We start from the raw sequence: 22,655 nt of genomic DNA, 5'->3' as shown, positions 1-22,655 counted from the left end.
TTACCAGTAGTTTTAGGCCCAAGGAAGTATGGGACTCCTTCTGTGTGAACTACAGAGGTATCAATGCCAAAACACATCATGATGGATATCCAATGCCATTGGTGCATGAGATTTTGGAGTCCTTGCAGGGCGCCCATTATTTTAGCTCACTGGATCTCCAGAGCGGTTACTGGCAGGACGCCATGGATGAGGAGCCCAAACGGAAGACTGCCATGATCACTCATCTGGGCCTATTCCAGTTTGGGGTTGTGCCCTTTGGTCTGTGCAATGCTGGAGCCACTTTTCAGCTGCTGATGGAAACTGTCCTGGCGGAGTTAAAGGGAAAAATCTATTTCGTTTAAATAGATGATATCATCGTCTTTTCCAGGACTCAGGAGCAGCATCTGCATGACCTTGATGCAGTCTTCCAAAAGCTCCATCAGGCCCATCTAACTCTCAATGTGAAGAAATGCCATCTTCTTCAGACTCAGCTCATCTTTCTGGGGCATGCAGTCTCAGGTGAGGGGGTGGCCGTAGACCCAGCAAAGATTGAAGCCATAACAGCCTATCGAGCACCCACAGACTTGAAGAGTCTCCAGAGATTCCTCTGGTAGGTGGGCTGGTACAACAAGTTCATACCTAGGATGGCGGATATTGTGGCCCCACTCAATAACCTCAAGAGGAAAGGAGTATTGTGGGAGTGGTCCGTTCAGTGTCAAGTCACTTTTGAAAACCTCAAAAGCTTGTTGCAGTCATCACCAGTGTTGGCTCAGCCGTGGCCGCTCCTTGGCTTTCAGGTCCACTGTGATGCTAGCGACGTGGGACTAGGGGCTGTCTTAATGCAGACCACAGCGCACTAACCTGGGCATTTAAATGCCATAAGGGAGACGTATGTGAATTGTTTGGAGCTGAGATCTTTTGCTCACGTTCCGGTCTTTGTTTGCAGGTTGACGTCCAGGTGGGACGAGTGTTTACTTCATTTTCTTGGTAATACAAACTAATAATTGAAACTTGTTTGAGTCAATTTCGTTATTATATATATTCCCATATATTTTAGTGGGACGAACAATAAGGTTTCAGGTCTTAGGTCGTATTATTCGTATGTTGTAAGAGGGTCAGCGGGCGGCGTTCATACACAGCGTGACAGATCCAACCGTTCTCCTTAAGAATATCGTGTGTGATTAATTGCCTTATATTCTAAATAAGGCAAATTGTTACACCATGATACCACTCACACATGCCATATTATGGATAAGCTGTTGGCTTTTTTCTGTAGTTACTGTGGTTATCATCACCAGTTAAGAGCCAAATTTACTTCAAACTTGGAATTTACAAGTTTAAAGGGAGTGATGATTTGCTTTACTACTTTTAATCATTACTTGATTAGCTCTATTGGTAGCTGTATGATTAACTCTATAAAGCCTGATTAGTCATTTTCCACCTGTTACAACCCTCAGCCTGTGTGGGGAAGGGGAACGTAAAACCAGGGTTATTGGTTGAATTAAGTTATTTATTTGTAAAAGTAAAGGAGAAAGATAACAATAATAAAGGTGTGAGGCAAACTCTAATGAAAAGAAAGGGGGTTAGGAATGCTGCCCAAATCAAAGGAATAAATGTAACAAAAAGAGGACTCTAAACCTAGAGTTAACTAGCTTCACACAAAAAAACAAACATAAGAAATGGAAACAAAAATCCTTACGATCTAATTCAGTCTAGAAAAAAAAATACAAAAGGGACAGCACCCCTTAACCTACTGTCTCTAACGCACATTGACAAACCTACCATGTGACAGTAACAGAATGTCAGGCAAGACCAGTACAGCTGATCACAGGTGATCTGGGTATATATACTCTTCGGGTTCCTGGCATCTCAGGGATTGGATTAGTGGAGACTGGGCCGACCAATGACGGAGCAGGCACCAGTAACAGGACACAAGCAGCTAGTGAGGATGAGGGAAGGCCGCCTGTACCCAAACTTGTTCATTACTATATATTAAATACACAATTATTTATTATAAATTCTTCCTTTGAGTCAGTATAAAAAAAATGTCACTCACCCCCATATGGGCTGAATCATTTGAGTAAGTCTTTATATCCAACACCTCTGTCAGGGAAGGAATGAATCATCGACATAGCGACAATATGATTTTCACTCTAAATAGCACGTACTGAGAGAGCAACATCATTTACAGTACACATACAAGTCCCAGAACCTAGTCAGCAAAGAATGAGAACAGAATTGTCAATTCATCATCATTTGCTCAGACTTCTAGTCGGATCAGAAAGTACACTCATCAAAGCTTTTCTCACACTTGTGATATTCACATAAGAACATGATTCTCACAGTGAGATAGAGTATTTACCACACTGTACATGGAAGCTTCTGTTTTTGTGAGCAACTGTTTCCAGAACACATCTGCATATCTGATGTTTGACAATTCATCAAAATCAAACAAATTGAGAATCTGAACAATTCAAATTGGATAACCTGATGAGCCCTTACACTGCTGCCATTTGTCTGCTCCCCAACTACAACAGTATCTTCAAACAAGTCAAAGAGAATGGCCTCACATTCTGCTTGAAAGAATTGAAGGTACAAAAAAGAACACATCTGCTTTGATATAAGTATATTTAACAAAACCTCTAAAAGCACTCTGTTGATCTCATCAGAACAAATAACAAAAGTTAAATAAAACAAAAATCTTACAGCAGACTCAGTTCTTAGAGCACAACATACTACATATAAATATGGGATGAAGTCAAAAGTCACCATCAACATTTCTGCCACAATGTATGAGACAATGTATTAGTCACATACACAATGTGAACATGACTGCAAAAAATTGTCCCAGAAAAGTTTAAAATTTGTAAACATGTTTTTACTAATTTAAGGTTAGTTCACTTGATTATAAAAGTAAATGTTATTCACAGGCAGGTAATGAACACAAGGCTTAATTTATCTAAATTCAACTCGTGAATAATAAATTAGATTTGAAACACAGCGTAGAGTTCATTTTTATAACATATCTCATTAATTTGTGTCTTAGAATATCCAAGTTCTTCAGAAAATGCAACAACTGCAGTGTGTAACAATGTTTAACAAATAATTTTAACGTAATTTGGGGAAATTACTTAAATTATTAAATCAGTAAATAATTATAATGGATCTGGAAGGTGAGATTAAAAAAAAAGCTGTTCTGTGTTGGGATACACAAATTCCTGCAATAAGATATTCTGAGTGAAATCCTCATCTGTTTGCTTAACACTTGCTTGCACATTTAGATCAGAAGGTTAGACATGTGCGAAGGTGACAAAAGCAGTTATTTCCCCAGGGCTTTGTGAACTTTAGCACAAAGATGACTTGTTTGTTCTTTTTGTTCAATGTAGAATAGCTTACTTTCCAACACACATATTTGACATGCATTCAGAGCAGAGTTTGGAAATAATTTTTTTGGGCTTTGGTTGAAGTTTCTTGTGTTTTGATTTGCTGAGGAGATGGGCTTTAGCTCTGCTCTGTTTCCTGCTGTGCAAATAAATACAGTGAATATCTCACCGTTGTTATGTGCTCTCTGACATCAGGTGAGTGTGTGCCTTTAACATCAATTTCCTCAAACAATCTTTTAAGGTAGCTTGACTGCATAATATTTTGACAGATTGATAATCTTAGTTTTTCTTTCAAACCAAAAGTTTGAAAGAAAGTTTTTCTTTCAAACTAAAAATATAAATGCATAAGAGTGCTCATGATATATGGTATGGTTTAGATTTTATAGTGGAGTACATAACTATTTTTCTTCACCTAAATTAAGCAATTTCTTAAATCTTCAGATTAACATCTGTCTATCATGTTTTTTGTCAAAAACCTTACTTCCTGTGGAATAACTCCATGTCTGAATCATTTCTAAGTATCTCATCAGCAGGTTGTGCCTGAACGTGATATACGGTAAGCACTAATTTGACTATTTTATCAAAAGTTAAAAATAATTAAAATGGGATCTGCTCAAATTGAAAAGTGCAGTCCATATATGTCTAAAAATTGTAAATCATAACTATGTTGACAAAATACTCAAAACTAATGTTTAAGTGAATCTTAAATCACATTCTTCTGCTTGATCAAGTGTTGATAGAGAACTCTCACTGACCAGTTTTCACATTTCTTCTCCATAATGAACACATAAGGTTCTTCTCAAATAAACGGACAATTATAAACTATGATCTATCTGCTCAGAACAGTAATATAAATTTGAATTTTTCCAAATAGTTACTCAGCAAAACATTTTCTAAGGCCATGTAAAGAGAAATGTTAAAATTGTATTTGATTGTAGTTTAATTGTAAGTGAAATGGCAGTTAACGCAGGAAACAGTGAAAGGATGTAACTTTATATAAGATGATTCACCGGTCAAAGCCAATTTATTTTATCTGGGTTTCATTCGAAATATACTCACCTGCCTAAATGAACCATTGAATATCTAACAAGATCATCATTTATGTCAAATAAAATAAATGAATCTTTAATGTATTTAAAAACACAACATTCTTAATTTTTTAATACATTTTACATTAAAAACATCATCAACCAGCGAACCAGTCAACCAGCATCATCAAAGTCTTCATATAAGAAGTACAAATTATCTCAGCTGTAAAAGACAATAATTTAATTTGATAATGTGTATCAGAGCAGTTCTCATCGTGTTGCAATATATATTTGAAAATGTTTATTATATAGAATTAATAAGGTGTGTTTTATCTGAACTACAGCCAATCTTTGCTTGTTTATCATTAATTACTGTATATTTATCAATCTTCAAGCTTCTAAAGGTGAATATATATATATATATATATATATATAGAGAGAGAGAGAGAGATAGATAGATATACTTTCTAGCTTCACACACACATATTTTCCACTAAGTCTGCAATAATAGTTAAGAATAGTAATTTGTTGCATGCCTCCATTGTCAGTTTGTTTTAACAATATTAGGGGTTAGCCTCAATAAAATAACCAGACAAGGATGTTGGTTTTAGCTGATCCAGTTAAGAAGTAGCAAGTAAAACCATTACCCAAAAAGTAATCCTGCATGTCCAAAAGGGTATTACTAGAGATAATCAAAGATAAAAATAAAAAAGCCTGTATTGATACAATACCCACATGTCCGGTTTACCCTTAGTCCCTCACGATTGATAAAGAGGGAAATCCATTCCTACTCAATGGATAAAGGATGCAGCCTCAGCTTCAAGATACAAGATACCTTGGTGTTATCATTTACTTGAAACTAACCCATTTTTATGATGTCTAAATACAGACATGTTTATAGTCTGAATGGCCTCACATAAAGACAGGACATCCAGTTTTGCTTAAATCCTTCCTTATTTTATGTCATTAGTATCAGCAAATTGTACAAATCATAAAAAAACTAAATAACAAATTAACTAAATAACTATCATTGTGAAAGCTCAAAGGAGAATGAAAATAACTTTATTTTTCATTCTTGGCATTGAAATAATACACAATAATTATTACAATGACACCCCATGGACACCCCCACCCCAACAAATTAAATGAAATTAAAGTAAACACAAAAAATACACCCAATACATATATATCACATCATACATGTCACAAATATACATCCATATACATTCTTCATGCTACATCCTCTTTAACTGAACACACACACACACACACACACACACACACACACACACACACACACACACACACACACACACACACACACACACACACACCCTAACACCCTAACACCAACACGTGGTTAAACAATTTTAGATCAAAGTCTCCTACTTGGTCATTTAAAAATACATTAGTAATGTGATTATGTGATTGGTTGTGATGTGTGCTTTGAGATGTGGGACTTTGTAAATAATAAAACCCACACATAGTAGTAGCAGAATGAGGCATCTGTAGCTTTCCAGAGAATAATGTGACTGATTACAGAATCCAAACAGGAAATACTTTGTCGAACCCATTTCTTGCCGACAGATGTTGACTCACAGAAATAACAGCCAAGTATATCAACCATGACATCAAATGACTTTGAGTGAGTAGACTTGTGACTAAAGCTCTCCTAATTTAGACAAAGCAGACACACTTTGAACAAAGGGAGACAAAGTCAAGAAGGAAAACCAGAGTGAGAGATGACAGTGAGAAGCCACAACATCTTCAGTGCTTTCACTTTCGACTCAATTCCCGTTTCTGTGGGTGTGCATTTGCAGAACACATATGGTATCGGCTGTGTGGTTTGTTATCTCGATGCATGCTTCCCTACAGCTTTAAAGAAATCTCTGATGTGACAGTGAGATAGCTGAAAGAAAGGGCCCCATTTCACATGATAACGTGCATGCTATGCACACACCATCATGACTGGTTCAAGCATCAAAAACATATAAGGAGATACGAGTTAAATGTTTGAAAGCATAGGGGATGGTTGTATAGTAGGACTGACATTCTCACTAGAAAGTGAAAATGATGATTAACTAAAAACCATATAGAACAAGAAACATCAGCTAAAGACTACATATACCTACCAACTGAATGGTTAATAAACAATAAAGATAGTGAATGTAACAGCCAACATTAAAATACGATTTTGAAACAGAGAGACTGAATAACATTGTGTAAACAGTCAGCACAGTTTAATTATTTAGACTAAATTAAATCGTCAAATAATTTTAGAATATTCAAGAATTTAATGTAGCATTTCACCCTGGTGCTACTCCACAGGTTACCTTTACAGTTACACTGCATCCAATACTTATCTTTTGATGATGGAAAGATATTAATTTACAACATTGACTGTAGTTAGTGCTGAGTAACAGTTCATGATAGATTCTTAATAATATAGTAAAGATATTATAGTGTTACCAATGTTATATAGCTGTAACAGGGACTGCACGAGTACATTTTAAGGTATTTGTAATAAAGATTTAAAATTTTCTGCTGTCATAATACTTGTGGATTAGGATTCTAAAACACACTGAGTAGTTTCACCAAGAACCCCTTAAATATTAAAACATGAAAATATTGGCATTATGATGGTAACAGTCCTACAATGGCAGTGGCCATCAGAATAAATACTATTACAGTTTTCTTCATTTCAGTACATTTTGGTTATGATTAAAATTAATAGCAATATTCCATGCTATATTTTGAATGGACGTCTGCCTCTTTTAGAACTTTAAGAGGGGAAATTAGTGTTTGGAACATACTAGCATATTGATAGGAGTAATTATTTGCACTGTAGACGTTTTTTTGTTTCTATTTATGTTTTGATGGCCTTTTTCCCCATCACAAATACTTTGTGGTGGCAAAAAAGTGTAGTGTAAAAAGTACTACGAATGTATGTGTGCAAAGTACGAGGGTGCTTGATACTCAAAAGACAAAGTATCACTGGAAAAATTTAGAATTTGTTTAACTGAGTATCACATAGTGCAACACAACTCCAGGAATGACAACATCTGATCTGAAAATACCATGCCAGCATCTTTGACAAACACACGTTGGTTGCAGGTGACACATTTCATGGTGCTGCACAAAAGTATTATGTGTGTGTGTGTGCATCCATTTGTATGTGTGTCACTGCACCTGCTGTGAACAACCACAATTTTTCTGTCAGAGGATCTACTACAGGAAATGTAATGTTTTGAAGACTTTGATGTGTACTTGGCGGCTATGAATGTTGGATGTCGATTAGCTTAAGAATGTGCATTATTTTCAGATGAACGCACACACAGCAATTCTTATCCGTAGATAGAATAAATAATGTTAATTGTGTAGACCAAAATACACAATACTTTCTTGAAAAAACAAAGACTTATAATATGTATTGAGGATAAAAAAAATATAGAAAATAGCAATCACAATTTGTGTTTTTCAATAAATATTTTTTTGGTGCTTGATGAAAAGTTATATGACACACAACACAAAATTATATTCAAAGAACTTAATTTATATCAACTGTCAAAATGTGAGGGTAGTGCAATTAGGAGTGATGAGTTTGTTTAAGATTTGAAGATTTTCCTGAACAACAGGTTTTACAAGAATTTTGACGTCAAATGCAGCTTTCTTTAAACAACCAAAAGGTCAATACATCAATCTGAAGTACATAAATCAAGAGGGACTGAGTGTCTGAAAACTGTGCTTAAGTAAGTTAACTAGATCAGAGTATTTTACTCAGAGAGCAAACTCAGTACTTAACCTCAATACATAAAAGTAGTACAACATCTTAGTGCATCAACTGCCTATATTCAGTGCATGCATCAGGATCAATACAATATCAATATTAGCAAATACTATATTTTGTATGAATAGTATTATAATAGCTGTACAGTTCATAATAATACAGTGAAACAATGATACAATGATTTAGTGAGTACTGAATAGAATAATAATAATATATAATAATGATAGCATATATATATATATATATATATATATATATAAAAGTTATACCAACTTTACATGAGTGTAAACTGGTCACTAGCGACCAGCTGGCTGTTTAGTAGAATATTAATATATATTGAAAAAAGCCAGAATAAAGATAAGAACACTATACTGATGTGATGCAAGTACCTGGTCTTAGTGACCATATAGCAGCACTGCTCTTCATCAGCTGCAGTCACGAACTACTTTTTACCCTGCGTAACAGGAGCAACCCTGTAAGAGTGTGTGTACAAAATAACTCTAAAATGCATGGACAGATTTTCAAACTTTATTAGGGTACATATGGTATCTCAGTGCTCAGGTGTGGTCAAAATGCTGACTGACTTTTAGTTAGGAGGTTGATGAGTGTTTGGAAAATTGATGTGAGCTTGTTATTCATTCTTTAAGTTTCTAGATTATTATTTTAGTAACTACACGGGCCTGTGTGAAAGTCTGAGAGTAATGATTGCAGATATCTGTAGACTACATTGTATCCATTGTTCTCCGAGTGAAGAGACCGTCTCTCCAATGAGATAAATACTCAATGTGTATCTCAGTGGAGAGATAGTCTCAATACGATAGACAACATGCTATGCTGTAAAAAGTTTTTACTTTTAAATTTTTTAAATTTTAAAGTAAATTTTAGCAGTAACTTGTGCTAATGCCCATTTGGAATGATAGTGTGTTTTTTTTCCAGAAATCATTTTGGGAGATGTCCAGTGAGAGTGTGCGATGTGAACAGTTCAAAGCCCAACCTCCTGCTCCACCTCAGAACATGGACATGGTTTCCCCATGTGCCTCAGAACACCAGGTATGACACAACTGACACCACACAACTATGCTGAGCAAATCACTTCTTAATCGCAGATGTAGCAGACATCCCTGGCCTGGCTCCAGCCCTCACTCAGCCAAATGTGGGAAACCAGATACCTTGACCTGCAGGTCGACCTCTTCCCAATCCTTATACCATAAAACCTCCATTTCGGACAAGAAACCAAAAACATCCAATGCTATTCGTCCAAACAAACTGCTTTTAACCTGACAAAACAGATATATGCCTGGCACTGCAGATTATTTGGGCGCAACTGGCCGAAGGGAGTTGGCAGGCAACTCCTTAGCTTTAGTTCCTCGAAAGAATATGCAACCTCGCCCTTTACAGGTTAGGTTGCACAATTTAACAATGTCGAATTACTAATTCTCCAAAAGAGAAGATCACAGGACATCCCCAGCGACCCCTTAACGTTAATGTTACCACAGTTTTTCATCTTCCACCATCACCAAAATTATAAATTTTAAATTTCTATAAATCCAGATGTTTCATTTATTCCATTTTGCATATTCATCATTCTTGTAAATATTCCCTTCCTCGTAGCTATTAGTCAATAAATCTCATATTTTTGTATCTATCGTTGCAAACGGAGACCCATTGAATTGAGAATTCATGATTTTATGATTTGAAGCTGATTATTAATTAAATTCCTCCTAAATAATAGGAGCTAGTGCCCCTTTTTACAACAAGTGCAAATTCATCTTAAGGCTTCACAGATATACATGATTTCTTAGTAAAGATTGGAGTTACAGTGTAATTTAAATAAAAAATTACAGTTCAATGGCGTGACCATGTATAAAACCACCACAACAACCCAGATAGAGTTTTGGGTTTATTTATTTATTTTCTTTTTCTTAAAAGCACAACGATCAATGGTTTGGGATCAGCTCAAACAGTGCTCCAATTGGTGCAGGCTCTAGGCACAAGGAAACAGGATGGTTAGTTGACTTCCAAAGCATTTGCCTCCAGTTACTTGACAACTTCAAGTGTTCAACAAGAGTATTCTCAGTTGGAGGGGAGTCCTTTAAACCTCAGGTCAGCTCTATCCTGTATCGTGTTGTGACGTTCGCGAATGATCCGATTTTTTTTTCAACGGCTCTTTGATATGACCGGAACTGAGTTGTTCTATCTTTATATCAGTGTGCCCAAATTTCATCCACTGTGATTTGAGGCAGTTTGACAGTGTTGCGTGGTTTTCTAACTAGTTGTTATGTAACTATCTAGCTAAGGAAACTTTTAAATAACCTTAAAGATACAATGAGTATAATTTAGTGACATCTAGTGGTGAAGTGTCATGTTGCAGCTGAATACCCCTCCCCCTCCCCCTTCCAAACATGAAAGAGAATCTGTGGCAGCTTCAGTTGTCATAAAAACTCAAAAGGTGTTTAGTTTGTCCAGTCTGGGTTACTGTAAAAAACATGGCGGCCTCGGTAGAGAGGACCAGCTGCTGATGTAAATATTTAGTATTTAGATATAAAGAGCCCATTAAGGGGTAAAGAAAACAACAATTCATACAATTTAGATGAAACACACTGGTAAAAACATCACTAGGATAATTTTATATTCTATTATTTGCCAATAGATCATTTCACCCTAAATCGTACACACTGAACCTTTAAAGGGATAGATCACCGAAAAATGCGTGCAGTGTTTGCGGTGTTTCCGGTGTGTGCGTGCAAACGTGAATGCAGCTCAGAGGAGGATATCAGTTCCTGTTCATCATTTGAAAATTGATTTGTTCAGTTCAGCATTTACAAAATATGAACTTGTTCATTGAACACCGTTCATGCACAACACTGTATATATACAGCTAACATTGGTGTTTTCCCTCACAGTGTAGCGTGGAAGGAAAATGGCAGAGACAACAGAGACCGTCAGTGCTGCGTCAAGTTTTTCAAACACCGTCCAGGCAAAAAAATGGTATGCAGACAATTCAATGTACTAAGCTCCACACCAGCAACATCATTTTTCTACATCCCACTTACTGTATGTGTGCTGACTTTTGCTGGTGTGCTTCATTCTATATGTTTTCGAGTGAGAACTTAACAAAGTATTAAAGCCTTAATACAAAAGTGAGCAACTACACTTTTAAGACACAGCCATTCTTGCAGTGGTGCTTGATGGTGTTGTCTGTCTTACGTAATTGTATGAATTAAAAAAATGTATGACCTCTAACCACCTGTTTAAGCAGAGGTAGCAGTTCATTAATAACCATCAAGGACTTAAGTGAACACAGCACAGTGAACATGCACCTTGTTGTCTTTTTGCACAAACTGTTATAATTCTGCTCTGACTTTTATACTGTCTTTTACTGTTTTTAGCACACCTAAATCACCTTGATCTACCTCAGCTGTTTATCGCTTATCCCTTTTATTTATGATTAAAACTTAGTTTCCAGTATATATATGTATACATATTTAAATGTTTCTAGCTTTTTTATTTATATATTTTATTTTAATAACTGACGGCACCAGGCCAGACAAGAGAACTAAGAATTTCATTGCATTGATTACTTGTTATTTCTGCATATGACAATAAAGCCTTTGAACCTTTATATTGTATGTATAGGTATTTTGAGCAGGTCAAAAACCAAAACTAATGCTTTCCATCCCTTCTGCCTTTAGAAAATAATGCAACCTTCTCCATTTGCGAGGAAGAGGTGGATGGATGGTGTTTTCCCCAGTCCCCTTCACCACCAAGGGCTTCCTTTCTCAGGCAAAGCCATCACAAGATCCCTTTGACGACAGATGGTCCAACACAGAGCTCCATCGAGGCCAGAATTCATGATGGGTGACTTGCATTGTTACATCAACATTTACATTGAATGATAAATTAGACAAACCAGTGTGTGCAGGCATTAGGCAAATCATTGCATCATAGGATAGGAAGATTTTCTTCTGTGTAATTACTGGTTGACTAAAAATACATATATATGCATATTGGAATTAAAATGACTTACTCGAGTTGGTAAATTCATGCAGATTCTGTTGTGGTCACGAAAAACCGGACCAGCTGGAGATGTCATTTTTTCCCATACAGTCGACTTCTGTGTTGTGGACTAGAAAGGGCTAATGAACTTGTCCTATGGAATATCTAGGAAGGGTTACTGTTGGAGTATCTCTGTGATTCTGTTTGTAAATTTCATGGACAGAATCACAAGGTGCAGCACAGACATAATGACTGTCCTGTTCAATGACCAAGGTGGACTGATGACATAGATATGATGGGAGTGATGAGCACATATTTATATATATAATAATATATATACTATATTTATTCATGGATGATGGAGAGCTGAGTGAGGAAAATAGCGGTCAGGTGTTAGGCCGCAGCTCTGGCTCAGATTGCGAAGATTTGAGGAGATCTCGTCATGGGTTTCAACCATTGTTGGTGAGCAGGGGTGCCAACAGATGGGTTGGGAAGCAATGCAAGTGTTTCATTATAAAAGAGAAAGAACAGAAAGCAGTATTATTCTTAGCAATGATAATTCATGTGTCTTCACAAGATCTATCAGTCTTTAAGTACTTATTTGGTATATACTTATATTGGGTACATGTGTTATTCTAAGGTTAGAGAAGGTAAGGTCATGTAGGGGATTAAATTAGAGAATCCCCTTTGCAGGATTGCTGGCAAGACTGCTTCCATCATCCAATCAATTGACAACTACTTAGTAGTACTGAGTAGAAAACCAAACTAAATGATGCATAAACTGTTAATTATTGGGGCTTTTATAGATTATTTCTATTGTAGCAGCATTGATGCATCACGAAGTAATTTGTTCCTTGATCCATCTACTCTGTTGGAAGTGGGTGAGGACAATGGGGTAAAGACCATTGGATTTGGAATAGATGTTAGGGTAATTCAATTTTTTGGTTGGCCAGACATTAATGTAGAATCCCCCAAGACCAACAGAAGGGGCTGGATCAGTAAAACTGAGGGAATATGAAACCTCTCTTATAGTGAGTATGGCCACAACAAACCAGGATTTAATATCTGCTCGATGACAGACAACTTGTCTGACAGAGATGCTTGCATGAGCAGACTATCGAGACTTATACTGAGATATTCCAAATGGTGGAAGGGCCTGGAGATTTATCTGGTGCTGCTGTCAGGGGAGACGAGACAAGGAAGTCATCCAAAGAGTTAATTTCTGAGGACGTGCACAACCGACGCTCCAAATGGATGCAGGATACTCGAGGCAGCCATCATGCACACACGTACGCGTAGTTAACAGCAAGTTTATCTCCGGTCTAAGGTGACTTATGAGATTGGTACTGTTAAAATTTGCAAATGTTTTCCCCCCTCTTGGAACCTTTGCACATTTGTTGCAAATTGTAATCCCACAGTCACTCTGAGACAGTGTGAAAAACTTCCACACCGTCAACGCAGTTTTCAGTGACCAGGCGCTGTGTTTATTGGCTATAATTTCCGATTCCGATAAATAAATAACAATATAAAATACCCATTATCGATTATTACAGTTATTTAAACAGAAACAAATCTGTTTTCTCACTTTCCAGTTCACAAGTATGATTCTTTTTACAAATAGCAATGCCAAAATTATCAAATGTTACTTCAGATTGTAATCCATTAATTTTATTTCAAAGCAAGCATACTTCTGGGGATACTGAGACATCTTCATTTATTACTCGGTATATTTTTGACTCAATCCCAGAATTTCCTTACTTCTGGGCAGAGAATGACTCTTAAACAGCAAAACTTTACCAATCTGAGAAGATCGGTGTGATACCTCATCACTGTTCTTGTGCAATGTATAAGCTAAATATATATATATATATATATATATTGCACCTTTGCTATATAATCATTTATACTACGATGATTGTTGATATTCTTTTATTGTCCATACTTAAATGCCAGCTTTGGCAGCCTGAGCACCGATAGTGCGGAGGCCCTATAGCTTTTTGTTTGATTATTCAGGCAAGTTAATCACATATTTGATGGCTTGAACATACTCACCAAACTCACATCAGGCCTGATGAAAATGTATGTATTCTGGAGTAACTGTAAATGGGCGTGGCAAAATGGCCCTACAGCGCCCCCTAAAACCTAGCAATTCCGTCTGGTTTAACCGATCTTCACGAAATTCGGTACACACATTTTTCATCACACACTTTGACGTAAAATGTTTATGAATCATCATCAAAACACAAGGTTGTTGTATCTTGGACATACATGGTCCAATATCCTCCAAACTTGACATGTATGACAAGATTCATGGCCTGATGACATCTACACAGAAATCATGACCAGCGCCCCCTGGTGGCAACAGCAAATGTCTTGTTTTTTGCAAGTCTTACACTTTGATGTACCACTCCTCGTCCATTGACTACAACCATGTCAAACTTTGTCAGAAGGGCCTCAAGACATTGATGATGAAGTCTTTTGGAAACTGAGTTTTTGTCGAACACCATATTAGTGGCGTGGCGTCAAATTTCAACGTGTCGCCGTGACATACAAAATTGCTGTAACTTCGGTGTACATTGTTCAATCTCCCTCACACTACATGTGTGTAAAAAAACAGCCCCAGCCTGAAGACATGGTTTTAATGAATGGTTTGGCAAAATAGCTGAATAGCGCCCCCTAAAGAGCAGCCCAGCTACATGAATGACCGACATGTACAAAAATCTGTAGTGACATGTGTCATTTCATTACGAACAAAAAACCCTCATGGATCGATATGCTATACCAAACAGGAAGTTAGCCATTTTGAATTAAGTAGCCATTTTTGACCATTTCCACATGTTGTATTTTGTCAAACTCTTCTTATAGCTTTCATCAGATCAACTCTAAATTCAGTGAAGCTCATCTTAATTCTATGGAGATTAAAATATATTAAACATTCTAGTGTACAGTCACTGCGACCGTGGCGTGACGTCAAAGTTAGATGATTGCCAAAAAAGAGGGATTTATTTTAACTCCTCTGTGCATGGTCCAATCAGCACCAAAATACTCATCTATCTATGGGGAAGAGTGGAGGTGGGTGGAATAGAGAGAGAGATGGGAGTGGGGGGAGAGAGAGAGAGAGAGAGAGAGAGAGAGAGAGAGAGAGAGAGAGAGAGAGAGAGAGAGAGAGAGAGAGAGAGATCAGGAACATCACACTTGAACTCTGTAAGACTAATTGTTGTAATGAAAATAATTACAAGTCACATGTTGGAAATGCTTTCCTGTAGAAATACGTTTTAAGCAGTGAAAGATGTGTAATGAGTTAGCGAGCCTAATCTCATCAGTCAGGGAGTTTCAGAACCTCGGAGCCTTGACTGAGAAACCCCGGTCACCTTGAGTAGCCAGCCTTGACCTTTGGGACAGCCAACCGGGACAGGCTGGCTGATCTCAATTACGACTGGGATTATAGGGAGTCAAGACCTGCAAAATGTATGTGGGGGCCAGCCCATGTTGAGCTTTAAAAGTTATTAAAAGAATCTTAAAATCAATCCTGAATTTAACTGGTAACCAGTGATGGGACGCAAGAATTGGCGTGATATGAGCCCCACGGTTTGTATTTGTTAAAATACGAGCAGCAGTGTTTTGAACAAGCTGCAAACGAGTTACTACGGATTGGCTGAGGCATGTATACAGGGCGTTACAATAATTCAGGCAGGAGAAAACAAAGCCATGTATTAACTTTTCTAGGTCAGGGAGAGATAGAACCAATTTGATTTTAGAGATGTTTTAGTAGATGGAAGTAACAGGATTTAATGATTTGATTAACATGTGTTTTGAAGTTCAGATGAGAATCGAATGTGACACCTAGGTTTTTAGCTGTAGTTTTAATATTGGCTGCCAGGGGACTGAGAAATGATAGGGTTCTGCCTGCTGGCTGGTCGGGACCGAAGATTTCAGTTTTATTGGAATTTACCTGAAGGAAGTGAAATCCATTCCTTAATGGCGGATAGGCACTCTGTCAGGACACTCATGTGGCTGACGTTGTCTGGCTTGAAGGACAAGTATATTTGGGTGTCATCAGCATAGGAATGGTATGATATCCCATTAAAAAGGCTGATGACGTTTCCTAATGGGAGCATGTAGAGTGAAAATAGAATGAAACCTTGTGGCACTCCACATAACAGTGGAGCCAAGGATGAGGTGTTATTTCCGATGGAAACGGTTATTTGTCTGAGAGATTTGACTTGAACCAACTAAGGGCAGTGCCAGATATGACGACGCATTGCGTTAGTCTATTGATCAGAATGTTATGATCAATGGTGTCAAGGAGCAGTAATACCGTGCATCACCAGCATAGGCAGACATTAGTAAATCATTAGTAATTTTAAGGAGAGCGGACTCCGTACTGTGACATTTCCGGAATCCTGACTGGAATTTGTCGAAAATTGTATTATTCTCACACACATCTAGCAGTTGGGTCAGAACCACCTTTGAATTTTGGATATGAATGGGGGTTTTGAAATGGGCCTTTAATGATTTGTTATATTTTTGGAAATGATTCGTCAAGATTTGGCTTTTTCAATAAAGGTTGAATGGTAGCTTTCTTAAAGTAATCGGGGACTTTGCCAGAGGAAAGGGAGCAATTAATAATTCTAAGAAGGCTAGGGCCAATAGTATTGATTACTACTTTTAGGAGTAATGTGGGTAGGATGTCGAGAGGGCTTGAGGACGAGCGCATGTGCAACACAGTGTCGATGAAATCAGGGCCACGTGGGGCCACCTTGATACAGTAAAGGCTATAATCAGAGTTTGTCCTTTTAAGCAGCACATAAGTCCAAACTAAATGGATGTCAAATCAGTATGCAGAGCACTGACCACTAAATCAAATATTGCACAAAATAAAAACTGAGCCGGGTCACTTTTGACCCATGTGTATCAAAGGGTTAAAGGGATAGTTCACCCAGAAATGAAAATTCACTCATTATCTACTCACAACTATGCCGATGGAGGGGTGGGTGAAGTGTTTGAGTACACAAACGACTTTAGGAGTCTCAGGGGTAAACAGTGTAGCAGCCAAATCCAATACAATTGAAGACATTAGTGACCTATCATCAGAAGTAATAAAACAACATAAAAAACACAACATGCCTCCGTACTGCTCGTGTGGTGTCATCAAAGTGTCCGCAAGCCCCGACATTCAAATTCGACTGGAAACTGCATCATTTACACCATGTTTTTAGCCTTAATGTCCGCTGATATCTTCAGACGAGGTGCATTCAGGGACCGGGAATGCTAACGTCTGCTAGCTTAGCAACTTCTGGTGGACTTTTGGGCTTAAAACACGTTGGAAATTAACTTGTTTATTGACCTGAACAGATCTATTTGTCTGTATGTAGTGGTAGTGATAGCACCACCTACTGCCAAAAAGAGGTGAGCCTCGTTTTACAACTTTAATTTGATTTACATTAAATTTTCACCTTGTGGTCTACAATTATTGGCGTGGAACGCGTGATTAGTGGGCATGGTCCATGCAACGGACGCAGGAAGTGACGCGTTTATCCTTCCCGTGGTGCACAAAATGCACACCAAACGCACACAACACGGAGCCTTATCCCGGTGCCGACTGCCCTAGTTGATTGAGCTCCCTTACAAGAGGGCGAGTTCAGAAATTATAGCCGACTGCAGAAGCCATGGCACCACTTGTTACTATTGTGCTTTTACTTCTGGTGACTGGTGAACTCCTGTGTATGAGTTTGCCCTCTCCACTGGTGCACACGGAAACTCGGATGGTATACTCCAGGGATGCCCTACTAGCACTGCGGCTCGAGGGAGTTTCACCTCTGATGCTTCTCCCGGAGACCGTCAGAGGGAAGCCTGCTGGAAAACAGCGTTGGCAGAGGAGGGGCAGGAGAGGAGGCAATAAACAGCAGCTCTGTTGGAGGGGTAACAGACCCCCGCTGCCCCCTATGATCTTAAGCAACGTGAGGTTGCTGTGCAACAAAATGGATGAGCTCCACGTAAACACAAGATACAGTCACGAATACAAAGACTTGTGTATCATGGTGTTTACTCGAAATAAATCATCAGGGAAGTGCAGAGGTGGAGGCTTATGTATCTTTGTAAGTAACAGCTTGTGCAAGCAAGTCATGATAATAAACCCTATGTGCAGCCCTGACTTAGAGATCCTCTTTCTCTCTTTGCGACCGTTATACCTCCCTAGAGAATCTGGGAACATCATTATCTGTGCTGCTTATCTTCCTCCATGTGATAATGCAAAAAAAGCTGCAAATCTCCTTGCTGAATGCACCCACACCCAACTCCAGTGCACTCCAGGGGCCCCTATCATCCTCGGTGATTTTAATCACTGCAAACTGGAGGTGGCATTGCCTGGTTTTAACCAGTATGTAAAATGTGGTACCAGAAATAACACTGTTCTGGACAATTGCTTCAGTATTATCAAAAGTGCCTACAAAGCTAATGCCCTTCCTCCTCTCTCTAACTCGGATCACTCTACTGTTCATCTGTTGCCCACATATAAATCTGCGCTTAAGTCAAGCAGGCCCCAGCTAAAGACTGTGCTGCATGCGTCTGAAGATAGCATTGAAACTTTAAGAGGCTGTTTCCTTAGCATGGACTTTCATGACCTAGGTATTGATGAGGCAACAGTGACTATCACAGATTACATTAAATTTTGTGTTGACAATGTATTTCAGAAAAAAATTATTTTACATTTACAATCTTACAACAATAAGCCATACATAACTAAGGAGGTTTAAATCTGCATTAACAAAAAGAGACTGGCTTTCAGGAACAAGGACCGTATGGGTGTGGCTACAGCACAAAAAAGATCTTAATCCTGCTCTGAGAAAAGCAAGAGAAAAACATTGGGCGGCTGTCGAACAAAGCTCCATGGACACAAAAAATCTGACTCAATGAAAAGCATCACAAATATGAACGCCAGTAGGATACAGCTCTCCACTATGAACGATCAAGTAAGAGCTGATGAACTAAATTACTTTTTCCAAAGGTATGAGACTTGGGACCTCTCTCAGAAGGGGGCTGAGGCCTCAACCGCATGTAATGCTTCCCACTATCTAATAATTAAACCACAGCAGGTACAGTGTGTCTTTAGCAGAGTCTGTAATAAGAAATCTACAGGTCCTCATGGCCTGCCTGCCATCCTCCTAAATATGCAATGCCTATAAAAAATAAAAATTCTTGGCTTTTTTGACAAGAATTTGCAAAAAAAAACTCTTTAATATCAAAGTGAAAACAGATTTTTACAAAATAATGTCAATTAATAAAAAATATATAAGGTAAAGTAAATGATTGCATAAATATTCACCCCCTTCAGGTCAGTATTTGGTAGATGCACCTTTGGCTGCAATCACAGCACTGAGTCTGTGTGGATATGTCTCAATCAGGCTGGCACATCTGGACACTGCAATTTGTCTCCATTCTTCCTTGCAAAACAGCTCAAGCTCTGTCAGGTTGCTCGGGGATCGGGCGTGAACAGCTCTTTTCAAGTCCAGCCACAAATTCTCGATTGGATTGAGATCTGGGCTTTGACTTGGCGACTCCAGAACATTCACCTTGTTGTCTTTGAACCATTTCTGTGTAGCTTTTGCTGTATGCTTGGGGTCGTTGTCTTGCTGGAAAATAAATCTTCTCCCAAGTCGTAGTTCTCTTGCAGACTGAGTCAGATTATCCTCCAGGATTTGGCGATATTTTTCTGCATTCATGTTCCCCTCTACCTTTACAAGCCTTCCAGGGCCTGCTGCTGAGAAGCATCCCCAGAGCATGATGCTGCCACCACCATGCTTCACGGTGGAGATGGTGTGTTTGTGGTGATGTGCAGTGTTTGGTGTTCGCCAAACATAGTGTCTAGTCTGATGGCCAAAAAGCGAAATTTTTGTCTCATCAGACCAAAGAACCTTCTTCCAATTGACCTTGGAGTCTCCCACATGCCTTTGGGCGAATTCCAGGCGAGATTTCATATGAGCTTTTTTCAACAGTGGCTTTCTCTTTGCCACTCCCCCATACAGCTTCGACTGGTGAACCCGGGCAACAGTTGTTGTATGTACAGTCTCTCCCATCTGAGCCACTGAAGCTTCCTTCAGAGTGGTCGTAGGTGTCTTGGTGGCCTCCCTCACCAGTCTTCTTCCTGCCCGGTCACTCAGTTTGTGAGGACGGCCAGCTCTAGGCAGATTTAAACAAGTGCCATACTCCTTCCATTTCTTAATGATGGATTTAACTGAACTCTGTGGGATGTCCAGTGAGTTGGAAATCTTTTTGTAGCCATCTCCTGACATACTTTTCAATGATCTTTTCTCTGAGTTGCTTGGAGTGCTCTTTTGTCTTCATGTTGCAATTGTAGCAGGAATCCTGATGAACCAGAGACTGGACCTCCCAGACACAGGTGTTTTTATACTCCAATCACTTGACACACATCAACTGCACTCGGTGATCTCCATTTCACTAATTGTGACACTGCTGGCATCAACTAGCTGGACCTCTGTTGAATTAGGTCAGTCACTTTAAAGGGGGTGAATATTTATGCAAACACTTATTTTACACTATATATTTTTAATTAATTGACATTAGTTTGTAAAAATCTGTTTTCACTTTGACATGAAAGAAGCTTATTTTGCAAATTCTTGTCTAAAAAGCCAAATTATATTGACCATGATTTCATGTATAAAAGCAACAAAAGGGTGAAACATCCAAGGGGGGTGAATACTTTTTATAGGCATTGTATATGCATTGGAACTCACTGCTGCTTGGGTTCCTATCTTCCAACAGTCCCTGAACAGGCACACTGTCCCAGAGCTCTGGAAGAAATCTATTATCACTCCAGTGCCAAAAACATCATGTCCGGCTACTAACAATAACTTTAGACCAGTAGCGCTTACATCTGTAGTTATGAAATGTTTTGAAAAGATCATTGTGAATATGCTCAAGGGGGATGTCGATGATGTTGATGTTTGTCCTGCAATATACTTCGATGAGATTGACACCTTTAAAGACTGGTGTGACAGTCATCATCTAATTTTTAACATAAAAAAGACGAAGGAGATGATATTTGACCCCAAAGAGGTGAGAGTCCATGACCCAATCATAATCACTGACAATGTTATCGAGCAGGTGGGCACTTTTACATATCTGGGCATACAGCTGCAATCTTAAATGGAGTGCCCATGTAGACTTTCTGTGTGGGAAGTTAGCTCAAATAATTGCACTTTGTCTAGCACATCTTTAAGTTTTAATGCCCGTTTCTGTTTTTCATCTGGCTTATCTTGTTATATCCTTGTAGTGTTTTTCGGGCAGGTGCAATATCACTTTTATTCTGCATTATTATTCTAGGTCTTGCGTGATATGTCCTTGTGTACTGTTTTTTGTTGTTGTTGTTTGTTGTACAATGTACTCTTCTGCAGCTGCTGTAGCACTTTGGTCCAAGACAAATTTCCCTATGGGTCAATCAAGTATATTTGATTTGATTTGATTGTGAGTGAGCGTTGAGGCTCTCCCTGTGTTTCAGGTAAACTTGGTCTAAAGACCCATGGTGAAGCTGAACTCTGCCAAGGTTAGCTTTGAAAATAGGATCATTGATTTTAGGATCACCAGTGTCAAACAAAAGCACTTTGCGTTGAGCTGGCCACGTGTGTATTTTCTTCATACCTCCCGGGGTCTCCTATGAATGAGGATCATCAGTTTGTGGGGCCTGTTATTAATTATGCAGCGTTTATCTGTGTTCCGACTATCACCAGATAACATGAGCGATTCCTTAAAGAACATCAGCAGCAGATAAATATATACTGTAGTGTATAAATATATTCATACATACACTGATGTTATCGATGTTTTCTTTCTTGTTTTTACTTGTGTTTGGACATGCTCTATGTGCCTTTGAACAAATATAGTTGTTTTGAATTGAAATTTGAATTGAATCAGGTGTCTTACAGCTGACAGAGTAAAAATAGGCTTCATTTAGGTAAAGTGCACCAAACACTCAGCGGCTCGGTGGCGTAGAGATCGTCATCAGTCAAGGCAATCATACTACTTTTCCATGTCGTTTCGGTTTCAGTTTTAATTGTAAGACTTCCTCGTGATTAAGGCCTGATAAATTAACAGCTCTTTCTGGATGCGGTGCACAGGCCACCCCGCTGATAGGTTGTTTGCGGAAGCTATTGCTACGGGTGGTAGAGCGGTCATCCTCTAACCACAAAGTTGGCAGTTCGATCCCAGTCTTCATTGGACAAGATACTGAACCCCGAATTGCCCATAGAATCACTGTAAAGCAATTTGAGTGGTCATCAAGACTAGAGAAGCACAATATAAATGCAGACCATTTACATTTACCATATGGCGTGGACTGATTCAGACTCGGAGTGAATCTCAAGGGATTGAACCCGAGTTTCGGGAATAAAGCTGACTTCTTCCCCTGAGGACAACACTGAGACGCTGAAGGAACTGGCAGCAATACTGATGCAGGAGCGGGGGCAG

The 22,655-nt window shown here is 38.6% G+C and overlaps 1 protein-coding gene across 3 annotated transcripts in view; it reads left to right on the top strand.

The window, feature by feature from the left end:
* Positions 1 to 3,477: 3,477 nt before the first annotated feature.
* foxp3b (forkhead box P3b) overlaps positions 3,478 to 22,655 on the top strand; it is a 29,534-nt gene continuing 10,356 nt past the window's right edge. For 2 of the 3 annotated variants that reach the window (XM_035159341.2, XM_035159343.1), the window contains exons 1-5: positions 3,509 to 3,557; positions 3,882 to 3,918; positions 9,114 to 9,227; positions 11,081 to 11,165; positions 11,870 to 12,035. In XM_035159341.2, coding sequence (XP_035015232.1) covers positions 9,129 to 9,227; positions 11,081 to 11,165; positions 11,870 to 12,035 — 350 coding nt within the window. In that variant the 5' untranslated portion in view covers positions 3,509 to 3,557; positions 3,882 to 3,918; positions 9,114 to 9,128. Of the gene's footprint in view, positions 3,558 to 3,881; positions 3,919 to 9,113; positions 9,228 to 11,080; positions 11,166 to 11,869; positions 12,036 to 22,655 lie in introns of all 3 variants that reach the window. The other variant, XM_035159342.2, reaches the window with a different exon arrangement.

The sequence above is a fragment of the Hippoglossus stenolepis genome, chromosome 6 (genome assembly GCF_022539355.2).
Source record: "Hippoglossus stenolepis isolate QCI-W04-F060 chromosome 6, HSTE1.2, whole genome shotgun sequence".
NCBI classification, from domain to species: domain Eukaryota; kingdom Metazoa; phylum Chordata; class Actinopteri; order Pleuronectiformes; family Pleuronectidae; genus Hippoglossus; species Hippoglossus stenolepis.
The sequence above is the reverse complement of the archived record's forward strand: the minus strand, read 5'-3'. Positions and strand labels throughout refer to the sequence as shown.